General features: G+C 41.9%; 1 protein-coding gene across 1 annotated transcript in view; it reads right to left on the bottom strand.

The window, feature by feature from the left end:
- HTRA3 (HtrA serine peptidase 3) overlaps positions 1-25,477 on the bottom strand; it is a 59,701-nt gene that overhangs the window by 17,471 nt on the left and 16,753 nt on the right. The window contains exons 3-6 of the mRNA XM_073001015.2: positions 23,580-23,802; positions 21,387-21,581; positions 18,013-18,045; positions 13,406-13,520 (exon numbers count right to left, since the gene is read on the bottom strand). Of these exons, the coding sequence (XP_072857116.2) occupies positions 13,406-13,520; positions 18,013-18,045; positions 21,387-21,581; positions 23,580-23,802 (566 nt within the window). The remainder of the gene's footprint in view (positions 1-13,405; positions 13,521-18,012; positions 18,046-21,386; positions 21,582-23,579; positions 23,803-25,477) is intronic.

Genomic DNA, 25,477 nt, shown 5'->3' with positions numbered 1-25,477 from the left:
CCCACAGAAAAGGTAGTCATTGAGATAATGGGCAGTGGTATAACCTGTCAAACTCCTAAGCTTCCATTCAACAAATGTGCTAAACTTCTCAAAAGCCGCAAAAGATATTGAACAACCCATTGGTAAGGCCCTATCTATGTAAAAAGGTCCTTGAAACTGAAATCCTAACAGGCTAAAGTCACTGGGGTTAATGGGCAAAAGACGAGATGCTGATTTAATGTCGCATTTCGCAATTTCTGCCCCCACCCCATATTTCCTGACCATATGCACCACCTCGTCCAAAGAAGTGTATTTAACTGAAGACAACTCTGGAGGGATAGCATCATTGACTGATGCTGCCTCTGGAAAAGAGGTGGTGGATAAGTCTAAACTCACAATGCCCAATGGTGAAACCCTCAAGTTCCCAATAGGTGGCGTTGGAAAGGTTCCAAGGACCTTTCCTTCAGCCACTTTCTTATCTATTTTACCTTGCACTACATCTTCCATACCCCTCACTGTACAGTTTTTCACCACATATGCACTACGCTTCCTTAATGATGGAACATGCAAACCGTGCTTAAAACCCTCTAATAAATATTTAGCGTCTTTCCAATTTGGATACTGCCCTAACCAGGCTTCTAATATCTCTATTCTAATTGAGCTGGGCCCCTTTACCAGGCGCACCCCCGCCACTGTTGGGCTTTCCCCCCAGCTTTATTTTGCTTCTGGGCGCCTGTTCTAAAACATGTAGCACTGGGGTGGCGACCCCCACATGTGCTACATTCATGTTTAAAATAACATGGCATTTTAGTACAAAATCCTTTTGAATTGTATTCCCAGCAATAAATGCGGGGTTGAACCACCTGCCCTGCTGTAAAGTGGGGATTGTGACCAGGAACAGCTTTCTTATTTAAGTGTCCATTATCAAAGCGTTCCCCTGAATTTGGTCTAGCCGGTGACATATGCTGTAGCTACTGTCCAGCTGTGGCTTATCCCACTGCATATTGGGGTGGATTGCACTCCACATCCTGAATGCTTGATCATAATGAAGCCATGCCACACCAGAAAAATCCATATACGCCCTGTATATGGAGTCCAGGTATTGAAAGAGAGACTGGGCCCTCCATGGTTGGGCTTTGACTATGACTCCCACTTATATTAAATAACCAGGGAGCCAATTGGCCCAATTCCTTTCTGGCTCCCCCCCCCATCCTCTCTCCTTTTCATTATCCTGGTCTCTTTCTTCTCCACATCTCTATTAAGTAAGTCGAATAAATCCACATACCTACCTGAACATATTTTTTCCTTAATCGTCGGGGTGAGGTGATCTCCCAGTGGCACAGAGTAGTCCCCATATGGGAGGCTGCATAATGGTACTGTGTTGTAGCCCGTGTTGACTACAGAAGGATAAAGCCACCAGCCAGCACTGGCCCGGATGCCCTGACTTGCTGGCCCTACATTAGTATGTGACATTCCACAATCACTAAATTGTGGCACAGCATAAGCCCAAGATGTGCCAGATGGCCCCATGTTCTGTGTGTTGACCGTTGCAAATGTTGTGGCTGCAAACTGACCACCACAGGCCCAAGGAAAGCTCCACTCACTCGAGGATGTTACAGCAAATCTAGGACCCTCTATGTGATGAAGTGTATTTTTCTAATTAGAGATGGGTTATGTAGTCATGTTTTAACCATAAAGAAATCCATTTTGAGTCTGACAAAGGCTAAGTTCTGGAAAATTACTAGGAGTTATTTTCAGCTTCATGTTGCCAAGCTTATCGCTGCAGCTGGAGAGAAAAACACAGCAGAGTCAAAATATCTCTAACCTGAGTTATAAACAATTCTTTGGTGTTGGTGGGAAAGTAGGGCGTACCCTATGCTAATTCTTTCCTTCGTGATTGGTCGAATATGTCAGGAAGGGGCAGGTTGGAGAAATTTACAAGAGGTTGGAAAAAGGAACTCTGAGAGGGAGAGAAGGAAGAAGAGAGTTTTGGGTATCTGAAAACATGGCGTTGAATATCTTTGATCCAGACGAAGGAACCTGATTTAACAATATGGACTGCGTAAGAATATCGTTTGTTTTCCTTAGTTTATAGTTTAGATTTTGTTTTAATAGTTAATTTTTATAGAAGGTGCTGAAACGTTATGCTGTTGCTTAGAAATGAAACTGTAGAGAAATGTTTTATTTGTTCACTTAAATAAACTCATGTTGTTTAATAATTGGCCTTTCTAGTCCTTTGAACAGAACAGTTTCCCTATAGATAATGAATTTGGCCTTACGTTACCAAAATTGAGTCATTGAACATTAAAGATACGGTATTAAGTGGTTTCTTTTTAGTAAAATTGAAACAGACTTAAATGCAGGTTTCCCAAGAGTTCATGTCCCGGGACTGTGTTTGACTCAAGCAGTTAACTTCAATCGGGAGTGAAGGAAGCCTGGATTTACCTGTTTCGTGGTTTTTGATCTCATTTATGGGACCAATAACTCACATGGTGGCCGCGGTGTTACGATCCACGGGCCTGATTTACAACCTGATTTCAGTAGTGTTACACCCGCGCTTTCTTTTTACACAGTTTGCTTGGGATTTATCCAGATGCTGTGGTAAATTGAAGCTGAGGGTCAGGCACGGACTGGTTTCAGTTTGAAACAGGGCAGCAACACAGAGTGGGTTGTCCTGCTAACTGTTTAAATATTTTTTTTCTCTGCTCTATTTTCTTTTCAACTGAAGCCCTGGCTGAGAAGGGTCAGTTGTGGGGGCGAATTCTGTTAAAGGACTAAGTGTAAATTTCTAAAGTGAGCTTTTTCATTGCTAAGCACAGCTAGGTCACGGCACCTTATCAGGGTTTTCAGGGCAGTTTTATGGCTGGCGGTAATTGATTGCCGAAACAGTGGGAGGTTTACAGCTCAGCGGCTGCAAGCAGTCAGCATGGCACAGCATGTTACTGAGAGGAAAACTGGCCGGAGGAAAACATCCAGCAAATTGCGTTTGCTGATGGAGGAATCGGAGGTTGACGAGGAGCAATCGATTGTTGAAGATTCGGTTGAAGAAGACCAATTGGATTTACAAATTGGTGGGTACCCTCAGGAATTTGACCCACTACCCATTCCAAGCCGGAGAAATTCCAGAGGGCGAGCGCAGGAGCAACATCCCCAACCCCGACCTACAGAGGAAGCCGTTGGTGAGAATCCGTCTGGTGCAGGGGGGCGTAATCCAACCACACCGATGCATGCGTCTGAGGAGTTAACCCAGCTGGTTGCAGATCTAGTGAGGACCCAAAAGGAGTTTGTTAACACTTTGAATCAGGCTGAGAAAGTAAAGACTAAGTGCAGAGAGCAGAAGGTGCAGGAGCTGCAAGAACAGAGAAAGGCTCAACAGGCAATTAAAGACTCTATAGCCAGTGTGGATAGGGGAAGTCTACCTAGATACCAGGAGGGCGATTGTGTGTTGAGCTTCCTTAAGAATTTCGAGCAATCTTGCCAAGATTTGGAGATACCTAGGGACTGGTATGTTAAGTTACTGCGTACCCAAGTTGCTGGACAGTTGGCCACAATATTAGCCAAAGTGGCTGAGGAAGATTATGATTGGTCTGAATTAGTTTGGGTTATTAAACAACGATTTGGTTATACAAAAGAGCTACTGAGGCAGAATTTTAGAAAAATCAAGAAACTGCCTAATGAGAGTTATGCAGCTTTAGCTGACAGGCTGGAATTTTTAGGAGACCAATGGCTGGACTCTTTGAAAATCAGATCTGTAGCAGATATGAGAAAGGCATTGTTCATGGAGCAATTTATGAACTTGGTCCCTTTAGAGTTGAGGAGTTCTTTGCTGGAGAGAGAATTTAAAGACCTCCAATCCCTTGCACTGAGGACTGACGAAATGTTATCGTTTAGGAAGCCTGAACCAGCGCCTACAGTCAGAGTAGAGGTGCCTAGAGCAGAGGCACCTAAGAGACAAAGCCAGCCTGATTTTAAAAAGCCTTACTATCAAGAGTATAGGCAGACTACAACTGATCAGCGCAGGAGTTTAGCTCCAAATCAAAACAGACCCACTTTTGCTTGTTTTAAATGCGGTGGCCCTCATCTACAAAAGGACTGTGCACAATCTCAAGGACCCCCTAGTCAAGCTAGGAAGTCAGATGTTAGAACACCGGTACCCGCGCCACGCAAATCTAAGGGAGGCACACCCAAAGTATCTCTGGTAAGCCCTAACACCCCAGAGAGTCAACAAGTACCAACTCAAAGCCAATCTGTTATGGGTACAGTGCCTAGACAGAATCAACCCAGTGTGAGTACTACCGCTTCACTAACCAGTGATAGACAGGCAGCGGTAAACTACTATGTGCCTCAAATATTAGATGTTCGTGGAGGAGAAGAGTTAGGAACTATGAGACAGTCTCCACAGGGGAAAAAGTATACCCTAATGGACCCAGGTTGTGTGATCCCTGAATCTCAGAAAGAATGGGCTATGAAGACTTATTCTGAGGAGGTGATTTTGCATACTGATGAAGGACAGGTGGTTTTAAATGCTTACAGTGATTCTGGTGCTGAACTTTCTTCCATATCCCGAAAATTTTTGCACCCAGAGCTGATTTTGGACAATTTAAGGTTACCTATTAGGACCTATGGTTCAGGAGAGGCAGGAGAACAACATATTCCTCTCGCGTTTGTGGAATTATCGTTCAAAAATTGGCGTGGTACTAAACTTTCCCTCACTCATGAGGGGAAACCTGACTTCTTGCTGGGAAATGACCTCACCTATTTGAATTTCAAGCACAGCCAAGAAGGTCTTACTCTTAAAGTGGTCACCCGTTCCCAAAGCCAAAAAGCAGAGGCTGGGGGTGGTTCTGATGAAGCTCTCCCTATTACAAACTTAGAACAGCAGCAACATCTAGTGGCAGAACAAGGTAATGCAGCTAATACAGAAGCAGAAATAGAGGAATCAGTGCCTATGGGGTCAGCTGAGTTTAAAGTGAAGCAAATGACTGATCCCTCGCTAGTTTCCTTGAGAGCACAAGCAGATGACTTTGCTCAAAACCCAATACCACAGCAAGTTAACTTTGTGTGGGGCCAAAATGGACTTTTGTATAGAGAATATCATCCCAAATCACACTTGAACATGCAACCCACACAACAGCTTGTAGTACCACAGGAATACAGACTGAGGATTCTTGAGTTAGCTCATGACGATCCATCTAGTGGTCACCAAGGTGTGCAAAAAACTTTAAAAAGAATTTCTCAGCATTTTTATTGGCCTGGTATTAACAAAAATGTGAAGGACTATGTCAGTTCTTGTGACTATTGCCAAAGGGCTGGTTATCAGACAGATAAAACAAAGTCAGAAATGCTCTTGATGGAAATACCTGATCAAGTTTTCCAGTGTCTGCAAATGGATGTCATGGGACCTTTTGTTCCAACTAAGTCTAAGAAGAAATACATCATTTCTTTCATCTGCCAAGCTAGTCGTTGGATCGAGGCCTATGCGTTGAGCAATCTAAGAGCTTCCACCATCGCACGCATCATCATAGACTTGTGCTCACGTATTGGAGTACCATCTCAGATAATTTGCGATCAGGCGGGGGTGTTTTGTAGCTCCTTAATGGACAAAATTTGTGAACTTAGTGGAATAGAAATAAAATTTAGCTCCGCCTATCATCCTGAAAGTCATGGGTTAATCGAGAGAGGTCAACAAACCTTACTGAGGATGAGCAAGACCATGGTACAGGTGTATGGTAACATTTGGGACGATCTGTTACCATTTGCTTTATTTGCTTATCGAAGTTCTGCTCATACTTGGTGGTTTCTCTCCAAGTGAAGTGGTATTTGGGAGGAATCTACAAGGACCTTTGGATTTCCTGAAATCTGATTGGGAAGGTGTGGTGAAAAGCAGCACAGTTCCAGTTGCTGATTTTGTCAGAAATCTGCAAGAAAAACTGTTAGCTGTGCAAGAATTGACTAAGGACAATTTGCTAAATGCTCAATCAACCCAGAAGCTCTACCATGACAGACATTCCAGGCACAGGGAATTTGCTGTGGGAGATTTGGTTCTTGTTTTAAACCCTCTCAGACCTTCTAAGTTAGAAGTTGGCTGGGAAGGTCCAGGGGAAGTGGTACAGAAACTGGGGAATAACAATTATTTAGTAAAAATGTTGAATTCTGATAAAAAGCTTGTAAGTTACCATGTCAATAGATTGAAATTGTATAAAGACAGAACTGCAATGGTTTTGCAATATAATGTTGCTTGTTACCAGTCTGAAAGTGAGCCTGTAGATATGCTAGCTGAATTAGAAGATGCTGGTACTTGGTCTGACAATCTTGTTTTGACAGGTACTTCACTCCAGAAGGAAAAGCTGTACCAAATCCTAGAAAAGTATCAAGATGTTTTTTCAGATAAGCCAGGTTACACAAATTTGGTCAGTCATGAAATCATCACTACTGATAATCAGCCAATTCGGTCTAGTCCATACAGAGCAGTTGGCGATCATGCTCTACGGATTGAACAAGAGATACAAAAGATGTTATCTCTGGATGTAATTGAGGAGTCATCATCCCCATACTCATCTCCAGTGGTTCTGGTTTCGAAAAAAGATTCTACTGGTAAGATCCTTGATGAGATAAGGTTCTGTGTTGATTACAGGAAGTTAGTGTTACTGTTTCAGATCCTTATCCATTGCCTAGAATGGATCATTTAATTGAAAAATTGGCCAAGGCAAATTTTATCAGCATAATTGACTTAAAGAACGCTTACTGGCAGCTGGATTTAGCCAAAAATTCACAAGATAAGACCGCTTTTATCACTCATGTAGGCACTTTTAGATTCAAAAGGCTACCATTTGGATTGAAAAACACAGGAGCATCATTTCAGAGAATGATAAAGTTTTACAAGGTCTACCTTTTGCTAGTGCTTATCTTGATGATGTTGCTATTTTCAGTTCTGATTTTGACTCTCATATGTCTCATGTTGAAACTGTGTTGTCTAGAATTCATCAAGCTGGACTTACTGTCAAAGCTAGCAAATGTCAATGGATGAAAGGGAAGGTCACGTATTTGGGTCATTTGGTTGGTCAAGGTGAGATTCATACTCTGCAAGCCAAAGTTCAAGCTATCAACGATTGGCCTATTCCAAAAACTAAGAAGCAAGTGCGTTCATTTTTAGGTGTAGTTGGCTATTACAGGAAATTCATCCCTGATTTCAGTGAATTGGCTACACCTCTGACAGAGCTAACTAAGAAGAGACAGCCTGTCAAAGTTAATTGGACCCCCGAGTGCCAAGGGGCTTTTGAAACCTTAAAAGCGAAGATTATTAATGCCCCTATACTGAAATCACCTGATTTTGATAAGCCTTTCATTTTGCAAACCGATGCTTCAGAATTTGGATTAGGAGCTATTTTGTTACAGCAAGGGGAGGATGGGAACCTATATCCTATCTCATACTTCTCTAGAAAGCTCTTGGAAAGAGAGAGGCATTATGCAATCCTTGAAAAAGAGGCTCTTTCTATATATTGGTCTCTTAATCTTTTAAGACCTTATTTATGGGGGCGTAAATTTACACTCCAAACTGATCATAGAGCCTTAGTCTGGTTGCAAAAGATGAAGTCTCAGAACCAAAAATTGTTGAGATGGAGTTTAGCATTGCAGGATTTTGATTTTGAAGTTCAACATATACCTGGGAAGCTAAATGTGGTGGCAGATGGACTTTCCAGGATGTACTGCGAAGATCCAGATATTCCTGACCGCTAAAGAAGATGGTTGGAGTAGTTACTGTGGTTAATAAACTAACATGCTTGTTTTCTTTTTGTATATCTGAATGGTGTGCCAAAAGATTGTATTGCTGTTATTGTTTGTTACAATCCATATATAATCATTTACTTTTAGTTGTTTTATCAATTTACTTCAAATTAGCTCAGAATAACTGTTCTGAATTTAGAAGAAATTTAGCGGGGGTGTGTGATGAAGTGTATTTTTCTAATTAGAGATGGGTTATATAGTCATGTTTTAACCATAAAGAAATCCATTTTGAGTCTGACACAGGCTAAGTTCTGGAAAATTACTAGTAGTTATTTTCAGCTTCATGTTGCCAAGCTTATCGCTGCAGCTGGAGAGAAAAACACAGCAGAGTCAAAATATCTCTAACCTGAGTTATAAACAATTCTTTGGTGTTGGTGGGAAAGTAGGGCGTACCCTATGCTAATTCTTTCCTTCGTGATTGGTCGAATATGTCAGGAAGGGGTAGGTTGGAGAAATTTACAAGAGGTTGGAAAAAGGAACTCTGAGAGGGAGAGAAGGAAGAAGAGAGTTTTGGGTATCTGAAAACATGGCGTTGAATATCTTTGATCCAGACGAAGGAACCTGATTTAACAATATGGACTGCGTAAGAATATCGTTTGTTTTCCTTAGTTTATAGTTTAGATTTTGTTTTAATAGTTAATTTTTATAGAAGGTGCTGAAACGTTATGCTGTTGCTTAGAAATGAAACTGTAGAGAAATGTTTTCTTTGTTCACTTAAATAAACTCATGTTGTTTAATATTGTGGCCTTTCTAGTCCTTTGAACAGAGCAGTTTCCCTATAGATAATGAATTTAGCCTTACGTTACCAAAATTGAGTCACTGAACAGTAAAGATACGGTATTAAGTGGTTTCTTTTTAGTAAAATCGAAACAGACTTAAATGCAGGTTTTCCAAGAGTTCATGTCCCGGGACTGTGTTTGACTCAAGCAGTTAACTTCAATCGGGAGTGAAGGAAGCCTGGATTTTCCTGTTTCGTGGTTTTTGCTCTCATTTATGAGACCAATAACTGACACTCTAATGTGTGTTGATTGTCAGGACATGCTTCCTCTACGTCCTCTTCTACTTGCTGGCACTCTATATTTGATATAGCTGTCACTGACAATGGGGATCTGCTGCTCCTGATGGAAGCCCTAGGCTTAGGTGTGGCTGACGCACCTTCGGCCTCTGTTCTGCTGCTCTCTCCAGGTATCCGCTCAGCCTCAAGAACATTAAAATGATCCATTAGGTCATGAGCTAAGGCCTTAAGCTTAGCCCTACAGTGACCCTTGGAATCTCTACTAGATATACAAGGTTGCACCTCCTCTGGCTGAGGTATTTGTCTAGCAGCTCTCTCAGCCTCCATGGCTGAAATTTTATCCTGAAGTTCTTTCTAAATAAGCCAAGATTCTTCATCAGAGGAAGACTGTGGCGGCAGCCTTTTCTTAGCTGGTTGTTTACGTTTTCTGTTGCCTGCACCCTTCCTGGAAGCCATTACTTGCAAATTCGATTCATCATTAATAACAATGTTTTGGAATAAATGCAGCTAATAAGCCACCTTACCGAATCAATTTTAAGTTACTTCTAATTACTAGTATCTAATTATGAACTAATTACTTTCTTAGTTAGTCAATAACAAATTACTTCCCCAAATACTAATAACTTCTTACCTCACTAATTACTCGCTAACACTCAGCTTACCCATACAAATCCTAGTTAAGCTACTAACCAACCCTTATTTATTACCAAAACAGTTTAATGTACCAGCCCACTACTTAAAGCAACAAATTCTTATTGAATTAAAATAAAATTAATAATGCAAATCAATCCTACCTATTACAACAAATACTTAGCCAATCAACTAAATCAACTAAATTCCCAGATTATAACTTATGTTTATGATTAAATATCAATCACTTACTAAGCTCTTAACCATCTATCAATTTAATTAAAGTAAAAGGAATAATCAATTGAATATTACCTCCCTTTCTAAATGTAATCAATCAACTATTTAATATTATTACTTACCTATGATTAACAGTACCCTTAAACTTATCTATTTATTTATTATAACTGTATAAAGACCAAACCTATTCCATTTTTATAAGAAATTTAATTAAATCAACCCGCAGGTGGGAAGCTAAGAATAATAGGGTGCAGGTTGGGGAGGGGGGTGATGAAATACTCAACTAAAGCAACAGCAAGCCACCTGTTGCCCCCGCAAAAATATGCAGCAGAACAAACAGTCCAAGCTGAGGGGGGGGGAAGGGGTTGTGTGCCCACTCCACTCAGCGCCCAGCTGCCTCAATCCCGAATAAACACTGGATCCTGACCATACACCCTGATATCAAATTAACCCCGCTATAGGTAGACCACCCCAAACAGTGAAACAGAACAATAAACAAGGAAAGTTTGCGCCTGGGTGTGTGGGCACGAAAGTACCGCCGCCGCCGCCCTCACCCCCCCGAACCCTTAATTTAAATGAAAAAACTTTAAAATCATTTCCCCTTCAAAGATCAAATTGAAAGAAATCGAGGAAAAATTAACTCTCAACCCTGGGAGGGAGCTGTAGCTGCCCTCCCATGCTCCAAATCAACTGATCTTCTCTCTGGAGCAATCAATCTCCTCTGACGCAGCAAGAAATAGCACAAATGACAAAGGCTTCCTTCTCCTGGAATGTTTGAAAAGAAAGAGGACGGTTAGCAAGCAGAACACCTTATATAGCCAGGGGCCTTCTCCCGCTCTTCAAACCAAATTCGCTGGACCCAGTAAGTCTCATGGCATCTTGGGGGGTTGGTAAAGCTCACTAATGCTTACTCAAGGCCTCGTAGGCCTGGGAAGTGACTTTGTCATTTGCTACCATCCTTCCACTGCCAGATTAAAATCAAGGTGCACTGGGACAGATGTTTTCCATTTTGCTTTGCTGTTTTCTATTTTCCTTGGCACTGTAAAGCTGCTTCAGTGTTTTCTTGGCATGGAGGTGGATCAAAGGATGGTCAAACTGCCGTGCTTGGCAAGGCAGGCAGGCTAGAGAAAGCAGATGTGCTTATCAAACAATACTTCTTTGCACTTTTTCATATGCATACCTTAGCTTATCGTGATGAGGAATGGGGGGGAATAGGTAATTCATATGCCTCTACTGCTCATTAGTAATGATAAAAAGGCTATTTGATTTGCCCACTGGTCGTTTGGACATCTTGCACTGACTTGCAGGCCACACTGTTGCCTGCTCCAGCTTATTGGGTGCACCTGCATGTCTGTAAGTTACTCAGTAAACTTTTCCCTGCAAGCAAACCTGGAGATGACTCATCACTTCCTTGGGATTCTCAGAAATAGTTTTAAAACTATGGAACCCCAGGAAAATCTAGCACCAAGTCACGTGGTGAACTGAGTTGCTTGGTAGCCACTTAATGGGATACACACTGGAGTTGGCCAAACCTTTAAAAATGATCTTTTCACACTGACACAGATCTTTGTGAGGGTGGAGAAGTACAAGCAACATCACAACTGCCCATGTTTTCCCCAAAATAAGTCCTACCCTGAAAATAAGCCCTGGTATGATTTTTCAAGATGATTATAATATAAGCCCTAACCCAAAAATAAGTCCCAATTAAGTGAAACCATGCCCTCCACCAGGGTCTCACTTGGATCCTCCAAGCCCTTGAGAGAGACTTAAAACTTCTTCCCCTCCTCTCCCACTTCCCTCACTTGCAGAGGGGCTGGGCGGCCAGGAAGGAGCTGCGTGCTGCCGAGAACTTGACCCTTGGCTCCTAAGTTTCCAACAGCTCTTGGGACTCGCGCCTCTGCAGTGTGCGCGCTCCCCCCCTCCAGTGTGTGCCCAAGTGAGGCTAACAAAGCACAAGGTTGGAGGGGGGGAGACGATTTTGGAGCTCTGGCCCCCTCCAGCCAGCCAGGCCTCCACCCTACCTTTATTTTCCCTCTTTCTCCTACCCTAAGCCTTTTAACCCTCCTCTTGTTTGGCTCCCTCTTCGGTGCTGCTGGCAGGGCCATTGTTGTGTTGAAGCAGCCACCGCTCTCTCCTCAACCGGGCTCACCCGCTTTGGGATCCCACCAGCCTCCACACCAAGGCTGCCCCCTCCACGGCTGCCATTGTTTCCCGCAAAACAAACCCAGCACCCGCCATCCCCAACGGGAGCCTTAGCCCAGGCACCGCCACTGGAGGAACCCGAGCCATCACCTGGCAGTGGCAGGTGGCACCCCTGGAAGAAGTGGCATCAGGTACATTTAAAGAAGGGGAAGGAGAACAGGAATAAATTAATAATAATAATAAATGATGGTATTTGAATAAATGCAGATTGTTATACTTGAAAAAAGTAAAACATCCCCTGAAAATAAGCCCTAATGCGGTTTTTAGAGCAAAATTAATACAAGACTTTGTCTTATTTTTTGGGGTATATCATTGTTTTCTATGCCCCTTGAAATCACTATGAAAGATCTGATGCTAGCTGCCCCCAACGTTCTTGATGTTGTCCATTACTGGACAAAATCAAGCCCTTGTCAAACCCCTTTACCAATGAAAAACTCCTTGTTTCCCCATATCCTTTTCTAACAGTGGCCTCTTCTCCAGGTTAAATAGCAGGACAACTAAATATTGTGACACTCCTTTTCTTTCAGAATTATCCACACAGCTTTTAACGACCCACATAGTCAAATGATTTGCTGAACTTTATAAGCTGATATTCTTCTGCAGTCCTTTGGTATCTTCCAGTAGCTAGTGTACGTTTGCCACCTTCCTTTTTGACTTTTCTTTTCCTGAATCTAGGTTGAACATTTGTTATTTCTTGCTCCATATGTGGCAGAACTGTGTTTTGTTTTGTTTTGTTTTGTTTTGAAATCTTGGACATCACTTTAATTGTAGGGGAAATTATGCAATGGTCCTATAGCTACTACATTCCTGTCTATTTGGCTGCGGAGCCAGAGGCTGGGAATTCAATTCCTCACCATGTATCCCAGAACAGCCAGCCTGTGTGGCCTCAGGCAAGCTGCATAGTCTCAGGAGGCGCCCCCCCCCCCGAATATGGGAATGATAAATCACTTCTGCGTGTTCTCTACCTAGAAAACTCTGGAAAATGGTTGCCATAAGACAGAATTGACTTGACAGCACACAATTACCATTATTACTATTCTCTGAATAGCAATTGCATATTGCTATATACAGCACCCTTTTCAAGCCAAATCTCCCACTATTGTTCACAAATTTTACCTTTACTTTGCTTGTCATAATTCTCTGAGAGGAATCGAGAACACTGAATGTTTCCAGTCTATAGGCTATCTTTTCCCCCCATATTTGTTGACATATTCCTGTTAGGATTTGATTAATTCAGTATTATACTAAATCTTAGCATTATCTCCTGATGAACACAAATTCAGAGTGCACAATAAGAGCACCTTGTCTTATTAAAGCCTCGAGGCATTTCTGATGAGACAAGAGGTCTCCTTTTAAGAATACATAGCTGCACACTACACCAGGGCTAAAAGCAGAAGAGTGGAAAAATTCTTTCAAAGAGATTATAATGTTATCATCATGCTGCCTCATCTGTATGATTCTATGGCACCTCTCTTGGAAAATATTTGTAGCTGCAATAAAAATGATATACAGCATCTTTTTCCAGCCAAATCTCCCTCTGTTGTTCACAAATTTTACCTTTACTTTGCTTGTCATAATTCTCTGAGAGGAATCGAGCAATACGATCAGAAGGAATAGCAAAGGAAATTCCTGCAGTAACCTTTAAAGTGTTGATGCCAATCACTTCACCATCCTGTTGAAATAAGATATAACTTTTATTATTTCAAAAGGGTTTACTTTTAAAAAGAAATGCCTTCATAGCAGCTTCTGCTTTGCTTCATAAAATGACTTACTGTTCTTCTTACAGTGTTATCAGTACTAATACCCAATGGTAAGAAGGAGATGAATATCTGAACATTTTTTTGTCCTCAATTAAAAAAAAGGTTATATTGACACATTGAGACATCCTGTCAACAAAATGATCAACTACTGCTAGTTTTTCCCGCTTGATAGCAGAAGGAAAGCACTTTCCCCCTCAGTAACAGTGTTTGGACAACAACTGTGGCTTTGACAAAAATAAAAAAGATTTAAAATCTAGTATTTTGAACAAAGAACAAGGGCTTTGTGCAGCATGTGAAGTTTTCAGTTCCTTTCCCCCCACAGAATACAGGTTTTTAAACAAAGAACACTTTTGTGGATTTTTGGTTTAAAAAACCCTACCAAAATGACAAAAATAAACAAAACCTTTTGTCATCTCACCCAGGAGCAGGAGAATATCAGAATTTTTTAAATTTACATATGCAAAAATGTAATACGTGACGATTTACACCACTACCCAATAAGTAGGTGGGATCAATCAATTGTTGCAAGATCAATGTCAATGTGATTCTTCATTTGCTTTTAAAAAAGAGCAGCTAAGCAAATAATAAAGCCAATTGAGAAGTCTTTAAATGTTCCAGGGGATCAGTCCTATTCAGTTGATCCGCCCTGCACATAATGAGGGGAAGGATGGGGACATGTTAGTTTTCTCTTGCTTCTCCATGCCTTGCTGACTTCCATTTGTGGAGTATGGCAGGATCTACAGCAGGAATGAGATGGAAGGAAAAGACCTAGCTATTGTGTCTCCATTCTTCTCTCATCTGCCTCTAATCAAGTGAAGAAAAGAACACCAGTCTAGGGCTATCCTATAATTACAATTCAATTACACTATTAAAATCCACTTTATATATACAATGAGATAACAAAGGTCCATGAAATTATTTGGCTGTAACCAGCCAAACATGTCCGAGAAGTCCATGAGCAGAGCATGGGAAGGCAACAGTCCTCCCACAGCGTCTAGCATCCGTTCATATGTACTTCTGAATGCAGAGACACTCTCAGTGTCGCCCAGAGCCTGAACATCCCTGACAGGCACCACTGCTTCAGACACAGTTCAGTACAGCCTGTCTTGTCAGCTAATTGGCTGGCAATTCCCCGCTCAAGTGCAGAGATCTCTTTCAGCAAAAATAGTCTCTCAGAGATGCATTCACGGACAATGAGGTGCTGGAAAGAAATTGTTTGATGTGGGCAAGTCTATTGTCTTTTGCTCTTTAAAATCATTCATATTCTGTTTGTTACTGTCATGGCTGCAGAAAACAGATGTTTTTGAGTGAAGCACGCATTTTCCACAACTCAGGTGACAATGCTTGTGGAACATTAGTTCTTTCCCAGGTCCTAGATATATACAGCACAAATTTCCATCATCATCAATTCTGACAACACTGAGAGCCCGTTAACTGGTTCAAAGAGAAAGGTGTGGCCTGAGTGCAGAACATGTCTGGTGTTAAAGTGGGTCTACATCAGGCTGTTAACTAGCAAGGGTTTTCTCCTGAGGTATGGGACTCAACATAGTGGAGGTCCATTAAGAAATACATGTTTCCATTTGTGGATTTCTCTCACTAGACAGGGTAAATAACTACCTGTTCTTCTTTTTCTCTCTGAGTTGTTTGCTAGACAACAGAAATGTCATTCAGCAGAGTCAAACAATCAGCTCAGACAGCAGATGGAGGAGGGCAGGGAGAAGTGTTACGCATTACAGGGCACATTGAACTGTCTTGCAATTCTATGTTGCCTTGTGGCCTTCCTTATGTCTTCTAAGCTAGCCTGTGTTCTTAAGTTACATCACAGGGCACTGTCCTGTTAACAGAATTGAACTAAGTTTCAACTGGCAAATGAGTGCTCTCCTATGTGTGGAATTGTGGAATTTGAGGAAGCTATTTTGGTGCTGGATATTGAGGCAGGGGGTTTGCAACCTTGCATGCTGCCTCTATTCTGGCTGGGAGGGACCTTTTCCAGGCTTGAGGGACTGTCAATCTACTCAGCACTAACCAGTTGTTCCTTCCCTGCCTCTAGATTTCAAAGAGAGCCCAGCCTCTCTGCTCTGCTCTTCTTCCTCTCTTTTTTGTTTGTTGAAGCAGTTAGTCTATTGGGACCTGTTGCTCAAAAATGTCAGCCATGTTGTTAGCTTGTGGTTATTTACTCATTGTAAGTAAATAAACATTTTCTTTCTTCTAATAATGTCTCAGTGTGAATCATCACCTTAGAACAGCAGAGGTGGAAGGGACCTGAACCCTCAAACCTCTGGCTCTGCAGACAAATGCCTAAACTACTGAGCTATCCAGCAGTTGAGATGGTAAGTGCCAACTGATGAGAAAAGAGGGTGAACTAATTTAGGAAACGTGAAGTTATTCTGCTCTGTGAATCCCTGTACTTCTGCTGCACAGTGAAAGGAATTTAACCAAAAATTCAGAACTCTGCAACAATGGATACTTAACCCTGACAAGACAGAAGTGCTCTGGTCAGTTGAAAGGGAAATCAGGAAATAGAAATTCAGCCTGTCCTTCTCCTGAAAGCACAGGTGTGCAGCCTGGTGCCCTCCTGGATTCATCCCTGACCCTTGCTGGTGGCCAGGAGTTCATTTGCACAGTTAAAACCAATGTGCCAGCCACAACTATCCCTGGAGACGTCTGATCTGGCCATGGAGACACATGCCTTAGTTACATCCTGGCTGGATTACTATAGCATGCTTTACATGGGGCTGCCTTTGGAAAGTGTTCGGAAACTTCAATGGGTCCAAAATGTTGTGAACAGATTATTAACCAAAGCTAGCTGAAGGGATCACATAACCCCTGTTACAGCAGCTCCACTGGCTCATGGTGTGTGTCTGGGCAGAATTCAACCATTAAAGCTCTAAATGGCTTGGGTCCAAGCTATCTCAAAAACTGCAGTTCTTTATTAATCTGCCCAGGTTTTTAAATCATTAGGTGAGGCCTTTTTCTTGGTCCCACCACCCTCACAGTTGCTTTGGATAAGACATGGGGGATGGCCTTCCCTGTTGCTGCTCCCAGACTCTGGAACTCTCTCCCACAGGACACCAGAGTGGCCCCATCTCTACTGTCCTTGCCTAGGCAGACAAAGACCTTTCTCTTCAGAAGGCAGGCTTTCCTTTACTGATTGGCTGTCTAAGGCAAAGGCAGAGGTTCCCCTTGACATTTAATCCAGTCGTGTCCAACTCTAGGGCACGGTACTCATCCCTGTTTCCAAGCTGTAGAGCCAGCGTTTGTCCAAAGACAGTTTCTGTGGTCACATTGCCAGCGTGACTAGACACGGAATGCCATCACCTTCCCACCAAGGTGGTACCTGTTTATCTACTTGCATTTTTACATGCTTTCAAACTGCTAGGTTGGCAGGAGCTGGGACAAGCGACGGGATTGGATTTGATCTTATGACTGCTGGTCTTCCAAACTTGCAGCACAGAGGCTTCTGCGGTTTAACCCGCACCACCACCATGTCCCTGACTATCTAAGAGGGGTTCTTAAAATGGGATTGTTTGTATTTTTGATGCTCTTAACTCAGTTTTAGTAATGCTTCTATTTAACATTGTAGATGCAAGTCCCACTGACTCCATGAATCTGTTCTAGGAGAGCTAACCATTAAATTTAGTCTACAAAATTCATCTTCTCAATAAAAACAACAACTCCTGCACTCCTCCTCTGTCTTATATTCTAGTTAGCTAGTGTCTTATTTGCAGATCTTCAGATACTGTTGCTTGAATACTCTACTGCTTTGCAAGCAAAGAGCAGATGTCTACAAGGAAAACACCTTAACATCAAGGGGGACCCTTTGTTTGATGTTCCCTTTTGGGTAACAACAACAACAAAATGGGTTGACATGTAAAGTGTTGCGTTTAACATCATATCAAACATGTATACTGTCCACACCAAGTTATTACAGTGCTTTGTATCAAGAAGCTGCCCTATGCTCCACTTTTGCCCCAGCTGCACTGGATGATTTGGCTTTTGCATCTGAGTATGGGGTGCCATGTTCTATCCTTGATTTCTTTCCTTACAGAACCTCACAGAACAAGACCTATCTTAGGTAGAGACTTATTTTTGCTTGAGATCTTGAAATGCTATAGCCACTGAAAGTAGATCCAAAGAGTGTAGGAACTAGGTTGGGTTAGGAAGAGACAAAACAGGATGTCATCACTATACTAATGGACCTACACTCTTGTTCCTATGTTCATTGTAGATGAAAGAAAGATAAAAACAGGTTTCCATTGCTCTGATCCTGTGATGCTTGAAGCACCTTGCTTTGCTTTCATTTAGATAAATTTATAACAGCTGCGCAATATGGCCAAACCCCTTTTACCCCTAAAACAACAATTCCATTACATTTGCACAAGGCTCTATACAATATTTTCTTACCAAGTTTACCAGTGGTCCTCCTGAGTTTCCATACTGTAAAATATGAAAAGAGAAGAAAAAAGAAAACCAGAAAATGTCACAGTGCATTGTAGAAAATGCAAATCTTATTTGAAAGACAAATTTTTAATGATCACCAGTTCCATGATTTCTCCCACATAAATATATAATAATGTGGTTACATTATTGACTTAGCCCATGGTCACACCAGCGAAATGTCACCCTGTGGTTATGCAATTTTTTAATCATGTTCCTGTCATGCTTTGAAGTCACATGGCATTTATTGTAGGATGTGCATCCCAATGTGTTTTTGCATTACCAAGTCATTTCCTTTCAATTCAGTAAGTGCCTAGAGCTTCTTGTTGAGACCATTTGACAAAGGTTAACCAATATATCGACACACACACATATATCGAAGGAATTTTTTTAAAAAAAAAAGTTACAAAAGGACATGCACCATGACAGTTCAAAAAAGCTGCAATAAGATCGTTCATGCAACATTATTTTTAAAAGATCCACAACAACAACAAAGTAGAAGCCTCTGGCTGAGCAAGAAATGATCTGCAGTTAGCACACTTGCCTGGTAAATGAGTCACTAATGCGTCATGTGACCACAAATTTAAATTTCAAAATCAAAGGAGGAGAACTAGAAAACATTTCATTGGTGTGACCACGTCACTGTTTTCTTACATGTGAGATCAGAAAGTGGAAGAAAGTCCGTTCATATTTTGCCCCCTGTAACCAGCTCACTCTGCAAGAACACCTATTTGCCTATCTATTTGTCCAGGCATCCAACTGTGAAGAGGAATCAATGAAAGTGGTTAAACCTAGAAGTGAACCATCCCCTCCCTCATCTAGGGCAGAAGGAGTCAACACCATCTTTACTGCAGAACCTGGTCCTAGGGGAAGGCTGGAAAACAGAGGGGAAAAGGAGGTGGGAAGAAAAAGGCAGGAAAGGAACAGCCATTAGTGGAGGGTTTCTTAATAGAGGAGGAAAGGGAGGTAAGTGACACAGGAGATAGGCAAGAAGGGAAGAGGAGTTGGGGCTCAGAAGAGTGGGAGAGTCCGGAAATAGAAGAGAAGGAGCAAGAAGGGTTGCTGTCAAAGGGAGAGGAAGAGTCTTATGTGTTCTTCCTTCTTCAAAAGGGAGAGACAAAAACTGAGAGGGGAAAGGGAACCTTTTGGGAATGTGGAAATGTGGGGATCGAGATACAGTTGGGTGAGGCGGAGCCATTGGAATGCACTGTTTATGCCTATCCAAGAGGGAAGGGGCCCTAGAAGGAGGGCCCTATCCCCACGGCCATGACACCACTCAAGGGCGACTGGGCTCGACACCCTTGTTGTGAGACTATTTGTGTGGAGAAGAGTGAACCATGGAGGAGACCTACCGACCTCGAGAGATTTGGAACGTCCCCTCATTGAAGGACTCATTAGTTATGACAGGCTTACAAGGAATGTGGTCTGAAATGTCTGTGGTTGCTGATACCATTGGACCCACTGAAGTTGTTGTACACCCCGCCCCATTGAAAAAGATTAAACCTTTGGTTAATGTTAACTCATTTCCTGTGGTAACTCTCATTAGAGAGGAGGAACTGCTTAATCTAGAACAAGAACTCAATAACACCAACCCACTCACAAATAATGCTTATAAATAACATTCTCCTCCATGAAAATATATATACATTCATTTAGGTAAAGGTAAAGGTTCCCCTTGACATTTTTAGTCCAGTCGTGTCCGACTCTAGGGGGCGGTGCTCATCCCATTTTCAAGCCGTAGAGCCAGTGCTTGTCCAAAGACAGTTTCTGTTGCCACGTGGCTAGCATGACTACGGAACACCGTTTTACCTTCCCACCGAGGTGGTCCCTATTTATCTACTCGCATTTGCATGCTTTCGAACTGCTAGGTTGGCTAGGAGCTGGGACAAAGCAATGGGAGCTCACTCCGTTGCGTGGATTCGATCTTCCAACTGCTGGTCTTCTGACCCTGCAGCACAGGCTTCTGCGGTTTAGCCCAGAGCGCCACCACGTCCCTCTCTACATTCACTTAAGTAAGTTGCAAATGTCAGTAAGTTAGTTTGTACTTCAAATAAGCCTGGAAACTCGAAGGCCAGTAGAATATTAAATACCTAAAACAGATGCTAGTACTCTTCGTATATATTTCTATGCAAGAGTTACATTTTTGTCACCTTGGAAAATGACAGAAGATAGTCAGAGTTGCTACTTCCCTAAGCCTTTTTAGTGCTCATGTTTCCCAGCGTGTCACTAAGAGACCAAGGGGAACATCCATACAAGAGCCTTTCTCCATCTTGTACCCTCAAGATGGACCTCAGTTCTATTCACCCTCAGACAGCACATGACAGTCAGAGACGATGGAAGCTGCTGGGTGCCACCAGGTTGGAGAAAGATGACCGAAAATATTTCTTTCAGCACCCTAGGAGTGCTAGGCTATTATTCTCCCTCCTTACTGAGTCTTGGAAAAGAAAAGTGGTGGTGGTGGCGGGAAATCAGTAGTCCGATTATTGCACGGAGTACAGGGGTTAGAGTCTTCCTCCAAAACTTCTCAAACTGATGGACTGATGAATAACAATGCATCATGTTCAGCACATTTAAATGAAGAAAACAGGAAGCACTACAGCAATGCCCAATCAATCCTCTTCATTTCATTGGCCAAAATCTTCTTGAAGTAACTTACACCACACGAGTATGATGATGTCATCACTGTACAATGGGAATATTTGATTTAAACTAATGGAAAGCTTCCTATATCGCTCTTCATGTTCTAAGGCTCCCTAGGGATACTTTTTTGCCCTGGGGAAGCCTTTGGGAGGACCAGGGGACAGGCACCCTTAACAGGCAAAAATCACTGCCTGATTGCTGCCAGTGGTCCTGATTCCATTGGCAGCAATCTGGCAGCATTTTCATAAGCATTAAAGGCTTCCTTCCTCCAGTCCTGAGGGCCCCAAAGGTTTCCAAGGGAAAAATGGAATCCTCAGAGCCTGAAAAGTGGCAGGATTATAGGAAGCTTTCCTTTAGTTTAAATATTCCGATTGCATGATGATGATGATGGCAGGGTAAAAGCCGGAAAATAAATAAAATAAAAACAAATGTCATCATAATATTTGCACAGCATAAGTCACACCAAGAGGACTGTGGCCATTATTATAGGGGGGTTTTCTGAACTGCACCACTCCTTGGAGTAACCAAAAGAAGTGTTCAAACATGGCAGGAGATTCTGGGCTGTTGTAAGCTAAAGAAAGAGCCAACTGTCATATAAGGGCTGAAGACATGTATTTCCATTCTTGATGGCTTTGTGAGCAGACGGGTAGAAAGTCTTCCATAGTTCTGGAGATTTACTGAAGTCACAAGCATTTACTTACATTGATAATAGCATCGGTCTGAATATAATCCATGTCAGAATCCTTCAAGCCAAGCTCTTTGCCATCACGTTGGGTTGTACTAACAATACCTGTTGTCACTGTGTTCTGTAAGGCAAAAGGGCTTCCGATGGCCACGACAAATTCCCCAGGCCTCAGGTCACCTGACTGGCCTATTGACAGGGCAGGCAATTTTTTCTGGAAGATTAAAAAAACAACACCTAATCTGTTTTGTATCTGAGCAAATGAAGCTGCAATGTTCACAGAGAAGTTTAATTAAATATGAGAAATAAGGTCATGCTGGAAGGAATATTCATGTGATCATAAGCTACATATTCAGTCACACTGATATGTAAAAGAATCAATATCATGTTTTTCTCAAAAATGAAACACAAAGCTTACTGAATTATTTTGAATGAAGTCTCCACCATGCAAGGCAAGGTGCTCCTAAACTCAGGGCTTTCAACAGTCAGGTCCTTCTATGGCAAATTATATGCAAATAAAGGGTCAAAAGAAATTTGTTTTCATATTCTGGAATAAGCATGCATGTGGCTCTAACATGGGTGAGGACCAGCCAGAAGGGGTGTGAGGGATGTTTAATATTCCTGCCATTTATTTAAAAAATCAAGCATTTTCCACCCTGCACAGAGTGAAAAATGTTCCTTCCCAGTAAGAGAACAACCTCCTTGTGCAAGAGTTTTTTAAAAAAGAAAGATATCATTGGCATTGAGCTTTTTTTCAACCCATGACACAGGGAAGGGGCACAGATGTTTAAATAAAAAGAGAGGGGAAGGTTAAAGCCACACTGGTCCCTGTCATGATCAGGACCTGTGCATTTAAATCTAGAGAAGGGTTTTCAATCTTTGGCACTCTAGACATTTTGAACATGAACTCTCAGGATCCCTGATGATGAGTCATCCTTATTGGGACTGATAGAAATCCAAAACATCTGGAAGGCCACAAGTGAAAAACTACCGTTTTACAGTAAGAGAGAGAGAGAGAAAGAGAGAGAGAAACCCCTTGTGTTTAACTGTGTACAGTGGAGCTTGAGTCATCCTTTCCAAGCTGCCATATGAGCCCTTTCACTTGTTGCTTACAGAATCTCATTTGTGCCTGTCTAAGGGTCAGGCTGTACGATACAGCTGGCATGGCAACAGAAGACATTTGTTTCTGCAGGGATAACAACACCATCACCTTCCAACTTGAAGCTGGGGCCTCATATAGTTTGTCCCTTAGGCATATGTCCCACCTCTGGATGCATCAGACTGACAGCTGTGCCCTTCGTGAAGTCTGAAATCAGATCTCTTGGATCTCTGAATCCTGCTCAGTCCTATCTAGTGGCACAAAGTGACTAGGAGGAAGAAACTGCTTTACCTACACCCTGAGATCTTGAGAAAGTTTAGTGCAGAAATGCAGGTAAAATCTGGGAACCGGTCATAACCAAGCTGGGTAATAAGAGCAGCAGCATCCTTTCTCACTAATCCATAATTAACAAGGATATTCTTGGAGGCTGATTCTACAGGTATAAAAGCCCCCCAAGTACCTGTTAATAAGATGTAAAGCAAGCACACAGAATTTTCAAGTTATAATAGCTGTGTAAATGCAAGGCATCTTTGTACGAGAAGCACCGCAAATAAAGGTTATTTTTCAGCTACTGCTTAGCAAGACAAGAAACTATCTATTTGAAGGTGTTTCTTTACTAACTCAAAATCTTTTAGAATAAAGCTATATGTACAGAAGACATGGTGCTACTGCTGATGGTTTAATTTCCCCCCTTTTCAGCTAACACATAGTATACATATGCATGTGTCAATAAGTGTAGGTGAACACACATTGATGGCATCTGTTCATGTACTGGGCTACATATTGCTGGCAAGAGAGGATAAAGAGTAGGAAAAAAGCCAGCTTTTGTATGTGTATTTCTCCCAGAGTCTCATGTGACAGCCCTTCTGGTACTGAAAAAAAGCTACTTTTTGCAGTGATATTCATATGGAAGGAGGTGAATCTTAACATATCCTTACTTGACAACCAGTGTCTTGACCATGCCTGGAAATAAACTGGAAGCCCATGAAGTCCTTCCAAGATTGGTATAATGGGGTCTACAAAGTACACAATCTGGACATGATACTGTGCACGAGCCATGATTTCTGAGCAGCATCATGTAGGCCGCATTACAGCCATATTTCTTCTACTTGCCTGTGGATTTATCTTTATTGTTGCTATGTCAGACTTCTTATCAATGTCTTTGATTGTTGCTTCATACGTATCGCCATCCTGTAGCTGCACTTTTAACTGTTGACGCCCTGTCATTGTACTGCTGCTAGACACAACATGGGCATTTGTTACAATTAAACCAGAATCTGACATAATAAACCCAGATCCGCTGGAAAGAGGAACACTGCGGCCAAACAGAGGATGCCTGTAGGTGGAGGGGAAAAAAACACATCAAGGACAGCTCTTAATCAAATCAACTTAAAGAACAAGAGAAGCAGGCCAGAATAATAATATCCCTTCTTTTTTCAGAAACAATCAAAGAAAAGTAGGAAATGTTACAAAATTGAGGTACAAAGAAGAATGAAAGAAGGAATTCACCTTGAGGCAGGCCTGATTTTGTGAGAAGAATGGTTTCACTGACAGTGGTTGTGTATTTTGCCCCAGCAACAAGAGGGAAGCATCTTATTTATTTATTTATTTATTTATTTATTTATTTATTTATTTATTTATTTACTGTATTTACTGTATTTATTTATTTATTTATCTAAAATATTTATATGCCAAAAGGACCCAAGTTGGCTTACATCATTTAAAACTAAAACAGTATTTAAAACTAAAACAGTAAGTATACAAATATTTAAAAATAATTAAATAAGTATTATATTAAAATGGTAACTAAGATCAATATTAAAATACATGTTAAAGGAGAGCACAGCAGACCATTTAAAACCCCTCTCTCATCCATGGCTGATCTGGAAATGGAAACTTCCAAGGATGGACTGGGAGTGTATCCATAGCTCCAACTGGGATGATGGAGAGGGGAGTGAAATTACTTGCCTTCATATATCTTTTGGAAAAAAGGAGATCTAGTTGGTTAAAAACATGGAAGAATCTGGAAGGGTAGTGTAATGTATAAAAAGGCCCAGTGGAAAAAGACTTAGGGTGCTTCTATGCTCAGCTGCCTATCAAATGTCACTATAAGAGTAAGCCCATGAAATGTAGAAAATTGAGCCTTCTCCCCCCAACTGGGCTGGTGGTGAATCATGAGAACTTCCGGGATCATCCTATGTCTGGTCACCTTTCCATCCTTTTAAACTGCAAGAGCAGTTATGATTTTTATTTTTAAAAAAACAGAAGACAACAAGGTTCCCTTTTAAGTTGGGCGTGTGCCCGTGCGCAATGCCTCTGCCTCCCTGTGCACATCTGTCTTCCTCCTCTGTGCAGCAGTTGCATTAGTTTCCAGTCACTATGGAACCCCGCGTGGGGGAGGAGTGCGCACGCAGGGGCGAAGTTGAGAGAGAGGGGGGTGGCGGAGCCCTGATCAACCGAAGATGAAAATCAGAGGGTACATTGGAAGACACCGATCAACAAATAAGTCTAAAGACCCAACTATAAATTTTAAATACAGTCGACTCCTTAAGAGTCAATTGTCTGTGATTGTCACAGCAGAAATTTCCCACGCTTCCTGTAAGTTGCAAATTAACTTGCTTCATTTTGTAACTGACCATCATGAATATGTTCTTAGTAAGTCTATTTGCGCAGGGTCAGATCACTAAAGGTGAATGTGTGTTGCAACACTTCTCACAGTCGTAGCCTCCAGACAGGTCATGCAGATCCCCCTGTGGTCCCTTGCTGAATCATGCCAACAAAGCTGGTTTGATCTCGCCTTCAATGAGTTATAAAATAAAATCAGGCTAATTTGCCAAATGTCGGCTGAGACAAGTTCTCATCAGAAAAAAAGAGGCAGTCTTTTCTTCTTGAGGGTGCACCGTTTCTAGAGATGGGTCAGCATCTCATCTAGTGAGGCCCTGAGGGAGGAAAGATTGTCTGAATCATAGTTCTTGAACAGTCATGATTTCAGCTCTCAAGTGTCAGAACTG

The sequence above is a fragment of the Pogona vitticeps genome, chromosome 5 (assembly GCF_051106095.1).
Source record: "Pogona vitticeps strain Pit_001003342236 chromosome 5, PviZW2.1, whole genome shotgun sequence".
In the NCBI taxonomy this organism is placed as follows: domain Eukaryota; kingdom Metazoa; phylum Chordata; class Lepidosauria; order Squamata; family Agamidae; genus Pogona; species Pogona vitticeps.
The sequence above is the reverse complement of the archived record's forward strand: the minus strand, read 5'-3'. Positions and strand labels throughout refer to the sequence as shown.